Source organism: Rosa rugosa, chromosome 3 (assembly GCF_958449725.1).
Source record: "Rosa rugosa chromosome 3, drRosRugo1.1, whole genome shotgun sequence".
Lineage (NCBI taxonomy): Eukaryota > Viridiplantae > Streptophyta > Magnoliopsida > Rosales > Rosaceae > Rosa > Rosa rugosa.
This window is the reverse complement of record NC_084822.1, coordinates 23033470-23040370: the sequence shown is the minus strand read 5'-3', so window position 1 is coordinate 23040370 and position 6901 is coordinate 23033470. Positions and strand designations below refer to the sequence as shown.

The following is a 6901-nucleotide window of genomic DNA, read 5'->3' as shown; positions in this document are numbered from 1 at the left end:
GTTGTATACTGTTAGTGAATCCCTGAACTAAATTTCTATGCAGGGATTACCGGTTTTCATTGATAATGATTTGATTGTCACGGTTGTGACATGTGTGCTCCTAAAAACAAAATGATTTTATTGTTGGAATTAATCATTGTGATGATTGTTGTCCTCTTGTCGGAATGACGTTTGGGGTTATTTAGATTTACTCATACGAGCTTGCAAAAGCTTACCGGGTTTGTTGCTTCAACCCAGTGCACTATTCCACGGTGTAGGGGTTATTGTGCAGGTCGGAGTAACAATCATTGAAGCTGAGTGTTGGTTGCTGTTGTAGCTTGGACGTTGAAGTGTACGTTAGTTTTATTCTTCCGCTGTGTAGTGTGTGTGTTTACTTATTGAATTGTCGTTTAGTTTAATTTGTAAACTCATTGTGAATTAATGTGACTCTAAAGAACGAGTCCGTATTAATGTTGGTGAGCTCGGTTTGTTTTATCGTTTAATTTAAATGAAGAATTTTCTATGTGTTTTCTTGTGCTTGTTATGTTATCGCATTTCGGATTTGAATTTCTTTATTCGAAATTCGGGGCGTGACAGGCAGCACGAGCAAAGGCTGTAAGTCAGTGACTTTGTACATGATTTTGGTACCTGTAGTTTGCTCCAACTATGTTGTAGTGACATGTAATTTACCATATTGATACAAAATTTTAAATGCATGTATCATTTTGATTGTTTTTAATTGTTGAGAACCAAGCTGATCAGGCGAAAGAGTTTAGGCAGTACTGGTGATGAATTTAACTCTAATACTAAACGAATCACACTTTCTTGTACAATATCTAAATAATATTATGTTACAAGATATTTTAAATATTAAGATAAACTTGAGAAACAATACACACTATTCCAAACAAACATTGAAAAACAATATTCCACATTCCATAAAACAAGAAAACACTTAAGAAACAACATACACTATTCAAACAAATATTGAGAAACAATACATACTATTCCAAACAAACTTGGGACCCCAACAACCCCTTCAACATGCACGGAAAGTGGTTTGACCTTATTTAGTTATTGGGGTTACATCTTATTGATCAAGGAAAGAGTAGACAAAAATCTCCCATACAATTGCATATATATAGAGAGAACAAATAACTTTTAAACCAACTCGATCACAGTGGCACTGAGTCGATAATAACTGCAGCAACACTATCTTTGGTCATCTTCCCAACTCGTGTGAATCCATCTTCTCCCTTGTAAAGAAGATCCACTACTCTTGTTAAATTGAGAACACGCATAAGAACCGGCATTGGCATAGCAGTTGGTTTAAGAAACTCCTCATTTATATCCTTCCATGATTTCACAATTTGTTTCTCGAAAACGTCAATCGTCTCTTGTTCTGAAACACCATATTGCTTCATATAGCAATCAATGCTAGAAGGTGCATGCCCTCTCTCTTTCTCAAACTGCAAAAGCAAAATAATCCAAAATAGTTAATCAAGTTAATTTTTATAAGGTGATGATACAAGTAGAACTCAAAATTAAGTGTAATGTGTATATGCATGTACCTTGGTGGAAACAATGTCATCCATGAGCCTAAAAATGATATTAATGGAAGCTCTAACAAGTTGATTTTTAAAAGGTGATGATACAAGTAGAACTTAAAATTAAGTGTAATGTGTATATGTACCTTGGTGGAAACAATGTCATCCATGAGCCTAAAAATGATATTGGAAGCTCTAACAATTTTCGGGTCATCCAACAACCACTCAAATGTATCCTTCGTTACAATATCTCCCATGCCAAGTAATGAAATGGTTGTTATAAAAGTGTAAGTAACAGAAATTGTAGCAACACTCATATATTCCTCCATGCTCGGAGTGCGACCTTCGTGCAACCATTGGGCCTCGTTGAAAAATGATCGAGCCTGAACTTTCATCTGAGAAATATACACATATATATTATATGTCAGTGAACTTGAAGTAAAAATTTTAATGTTATGAATCTATCATGTATCACATACAGCTTCTATTGCATATGAAGTTCGATATGATCTTCCTTCCTTTGACATCACTTTGTCAATTTCATCGAAAAGATTCAAAAGTTCATGATAGAATATTTTCAAATAGTCTGGGAGTTCATCTATGCATTTGACATTCCACCTGAAACATAATCATAAGAATATTTACATAGTAGGTTGAACACATAAATATATTAACAATTACAATTTTTTATATATTGGACCTGTCAATTGCTTGAGTGAAGATCTTGAGTTCTTCAAATGTACCATATGCATCATAGATATCATCCAAAATAGTTAGGAGGATACCCACTTTTGTCATAATGATTCTGCCAATAGAGTACTGGGGTTCAAAATATACTCCCACCATCCAAAAGAACACCTCCACCACCCTGTCTCTTGCAAAAGGCAATTTCCTTTCAAAGTCTAGTTCTTTCCACCACCTAATACATCCAATATATAAGTTTAGTTCAGTTCAAACTTATAATGTAAACTTGATAACTTTTCAAATAACTCCGTGATGTTCTGATAATCAATTAAAGAACAACTAGATGTCAATGAGCATATAACAATATCAAAATACCACAGCCAACTCCATAAAAGTAATTAATTACTTACCTAATAATCTTAACTAGTAATTCCACCTAGTAATTGACAAATTAAAGAAGATCACTTAATTTATTATTTGCTTAATTAATTATGTACCTAGTAATATCAGAGAGCTCCTTTTGGTGTAAAGACTGAACAAGATTGAAATCCAACTTTGCAAGTTTCAATAGAGATTCACTGTGTGAGGCTTCATCTTGGTAGATTGAAATATAACTCTTGGCACATAATCTCTCCAAAGTTTTTCGAAGAGGTCTCGTCAAAGCTTCAGTTATTTGTTCCTTCAATACTGGTGGATAGCGTACATTGCTTTTGAGCACGTACTTGAGTTGATTGGTGGTGAACAAAAGAGCCTCTTCAAGTATATCTTCTCCATTAACCCTAAGATGTGTCGCTTCATAGAGGCTTAGCATACCGGAGGCGTCAGAAATTAAGCATTCTTTGAAGCTACCATTTGAATCTTTAAACTTGTTGAATATATCTGCTTGAATAATAATGTTCAAATATGCACACCATTAATGAGAACATACTTGGAATAAAAAAAATAAAAAACAGAACAATTTTTGCAAGTCTGCTAATACATAAATTTGAATAAGATAATTAAGTACCAGATGAAATTTGATATCCATGTTGCCTTAGAAGCCGAAACAATAGGGCAACATCGTAAAGATGGCCATCATCATGGTACATATCCCGATCACGATATGTTGCATGGATATGTTGCAATGATTCTTCTATTTCACGTTCAAAATGATATGCCACGCCAAGTCGTTGGATTGCATCAATTAACTTGAGTCGATGTGAAAAATCACCTTCATTAGTAAAGAGTTCCCTCTTCACTACTGTTTTCAATTTGTCAACTTGCTGCTGCCAAAGGTGATCAGTCTTCTGCAACAAACACAACTAAATGAGTCAAGACTATGTAAATCCCTCTAGTTTTGGGCAAACATATGAAATTTAAGGTGCGTGATTTTCACATTCTGTCATTTTCTCAAACACTTCACCATGCAATTATGAAAAAGATGGGAAGTGGAGTGTGAAAACCACCGCCCTTTAAATAATGTACTAGACTAAAAATATTGAGTTTTACAGTTTTTTGGGAATCATAGTTGATGAACTGATCTCCCCAAATGCTTGGTTGAAAATTTGCTGTTCGGCGAATGATTTCAGGCTTTGCAATTTGTGGTACTGGAAATGATACAGAACTAGTTGGCACAGACGACATGATTGTGTATAAACAAATTTTAGATGGGAGTAGTGGTGAAAGTCCTAGTCTCTCATGTTATACATCTACATGCAGCCCCACAACTATATATATAGAGATCGGGCCGGTCCTGAATTTCCAGAGGCTTGGAGTGAAAATTAAATGAGGTCTTACTAATTGCTAGATTTAAAAAAAAAAAAATTAAAATAACTTGATCAAATTGATATAATAAAGAAAATATCAAACTCTTTAAAAAAGAAATTCATAAAGTTCATTAAAAAAAAAAAAACAAAATATCAAAGAGAAGAAGATGTTGAAATGAAATAATAATAATAAAAAAGGACCGAAAATAAAATATAAGAATGAAAAAAAAAGATTTTAAAATAATCAAGATTGAATAATAGATCGAAAATTTTTGCCAAAAAATTAATGAAAAGTCATGAATCTACGAAAGTAAAAAAAATGATATATATATATATATATATATATATATATATATATATTGAGTTAATGAAATTTCATAAGGAAAACCCCTTAAAATGGTGGATTACAATCAAAGTTATAGGTATCCAGAATACATTCTGGTACCTCATTAAACCAAAAGGATCTAATGCTAGCTTCATAGGCAATGTTTGCCAATCTATGTGCTACTCCATTGCATGATCTGGGAGCATGACATACACAGTTACATTGTGTAAAGAATTCAAGACAAGTTTGATATCATCAACTAGGTTAGCTTCAGCCAAGTTTTCATGATGGGGATTTTGGATTTCTTTAATTGCTTGTAGGCAGTCTGTTTCAATCCACACATTTCCAGCATTTAAAGTCTGCAATAATTGAATGCCATGCTTAATGGCTTGCAGCTCCACTAGTTTTGGATTTGAGACATTTGAGATTGGTATTGCAAAAGTTGTCCGAAACTGTCCTTGAGCATCTCTCAAAATACCACCTACTCCACCATTGTTGCTCTTAGGCAGAAAACTACCGTCTACATTCAGTTTCCAATTACCATTCATAGCCAGCTTCCAACTGGCCCCAATTCTCTGCTTGGGACAATGATCAACATTTCTTGCACGATGGAACTCCTCCAACCAAGTCATAGAGCTAGTAAGAATCTGTTCAGTAATTTGATTTTTCTGCTGCCACAGATATGTGTTTCTATTCTTCCATAAGGCCTATAACACCATTAGCAAGTGCTCAAACTGTAACTTGGTCATATGAACTGTTCTTTCAAGCATCCATTCCTTAAAGTTAAGGTTCGACAACAAACTATGACCCAAATTAAAGATTGGTGAAGATAGAACAGAGGACGCTATAGGGCACTTACAAAGAATATGAGCATTGTCTTCATACGAGTGTTGACAGAGGAGGCAATGCAAATCTCCTTCAAAGCCCTTTGTTTGTTACTTGGCACGAGTAGGGAGAAGATTTTGACATGCCCTCCATACACAAATTTGCACTTTTCCTGGAACTTTGGAATGCCATATCTTCTTCCATAAGGTCTTAAAAGGATCACCATTTGAAGAGGAAGTTAACACATTTTCGAGGACTTTGGAGTGTGCAATCCAATAAGCAGTTAAAAAATGATATATATATATGAACAAACCAAAATAAAAACAAAGAAAGAGAGAATAATTTGATCAAAAAAGAAAAAAGAAAGAGAGAATAGATAGGAAAAGGGAAGTTCTATTCATACCTCCTAAATTGGTATTTGGACCTCCAACAATTTTTGGAAGTTTTTAAATCCAACTTTGCCCTTCTAAAAAATGAACAAAATGAATGATAAAAAAAAATTAAATAAATTTTGCACCTTCTCTTCTCCCCCCTTCCCCCTCCCTCATTCTCGTACAGCCATACATGAGGATTATTAGGCAACTTTGATTAAGGTAGAATGTTAAAGATTGCAAAATAGAATAAAGGACAAAAAATATAGAGAAGAACAATCGAGAAAATAATGATCGAAAAGCAATTTCTATTTCCTATTCTTTTTGTTTCTTTCTAGTTTGGCTTAATTGTTTCATTTCATGAAGTTGATCGTTAATTGTTATCTTGGTCTCTTTTTATGTTTTTTTTTTTTTTTTGCTAGAGTAAACTATGTTGCTAGCCTGATTTGGGTTTAGGGAAATTCATTTTGATAATAGTTCTCCTGTGGTATTGTAAATTGCACGATTTATTAAGAATTAGAAGGAGGTTCATAAGAATATCCAAGCTTACAAGGTGAATGGTGTTAAGTCATGGCTATGAACTGAGTTTTAAGTGATGAAAAAAAAGATATTACTAGTAGATTTGTATTGGAAAAAACTGTGTGGATACAAAAAAGGGCAAGATTGGAAGTTTTGTGTAAATTTGAGAAGGGGAGGTCTAAATACCAATTTAGGATGTATGAATAGAAGCCAAAAAAGAAATAAAAAGTTAAGAACCTAAAAAGGAAAAGAAAAAAAAAATAGTACAAATGAACAAAACAAAGAAAGAGAGTAACCCAAGGTTCGAACCCAGACCTTACAGATAAAATGATAACGCCTCAACCAACTACGATACCCTACATGTTGGTAATTAATTGACATTTGTTCTTTATATATTTAATATACACGCTCTAACATTGGAGGCCTCCCGAAATCGGAGGCCTAGTGCAGTCGCACTACTTGCCCTACCTCAGGGCCGCCCTTGTATAGAGATTAGAAAGTTATAGGCCGTGTTAATTAAATCGAAATTATCACCGACTCTTTTAAGTGGCCTATATAGAAAAAAACAAAAATCTTCCGTAAATGATTTTTGTTTTCCTTTTTTTGGATACAAGATGGCAATGGATCCTAGAGGCTTATCTTTCCAAAAAGTATAACTGGCAGGGTCCACATAGATAAGTGGATGAGAGTTCCTTAAAAAAAACTCGTTTTTACTACTTACTGAATTTTTATTTTATTTTCTATTTTATCAGTTGACCTTATTATTTACTAGCCTTCCTCCACACATGCTCTACATGTGCAAAGTATTTTTTTATTGAAGAAAATAAAAAAGAAAAGGTAATGAAAGAAAACTATTATTGCAGAGAGAAGATAGTGAGAGAGAAAAGTGGATTGTGAGATATTTTT

At 33.7% G+C, this 6901-nt stretch overlaps 1 protein-coding gene across 1 annotated transcript; it reads right to left on the bottom strand.

Moving 5' to 3' along the window:
• Positions 1-1102: 1102 nt before the first annotated feature.
• Positions 1103-3833, bottom strand: LOC133737444 ((-)-alpha-pinene synthase-like). The gene is made up of 7 exons (XM_062164990.1): positions 3699-3833; positions 3217-3496; positions 2708-3089; positions 2227-2445; positions 2006-2144; positions 1673-1921; positions 1103-1448 (listed from the first exon to the last, which is right to left on the bottom strand). The coding sequence occupies exons 1-7, from the start codon at positions 3831-3833 to the stop codon at positions 1155-1157; spliced, it is 1698 nt and encodes a 565-aa protein (XP_062020974.1). The 3' UTR covers positions 1103-1154.
• Positions 3834-6901: the final 3068 nt, after the last annotated feature.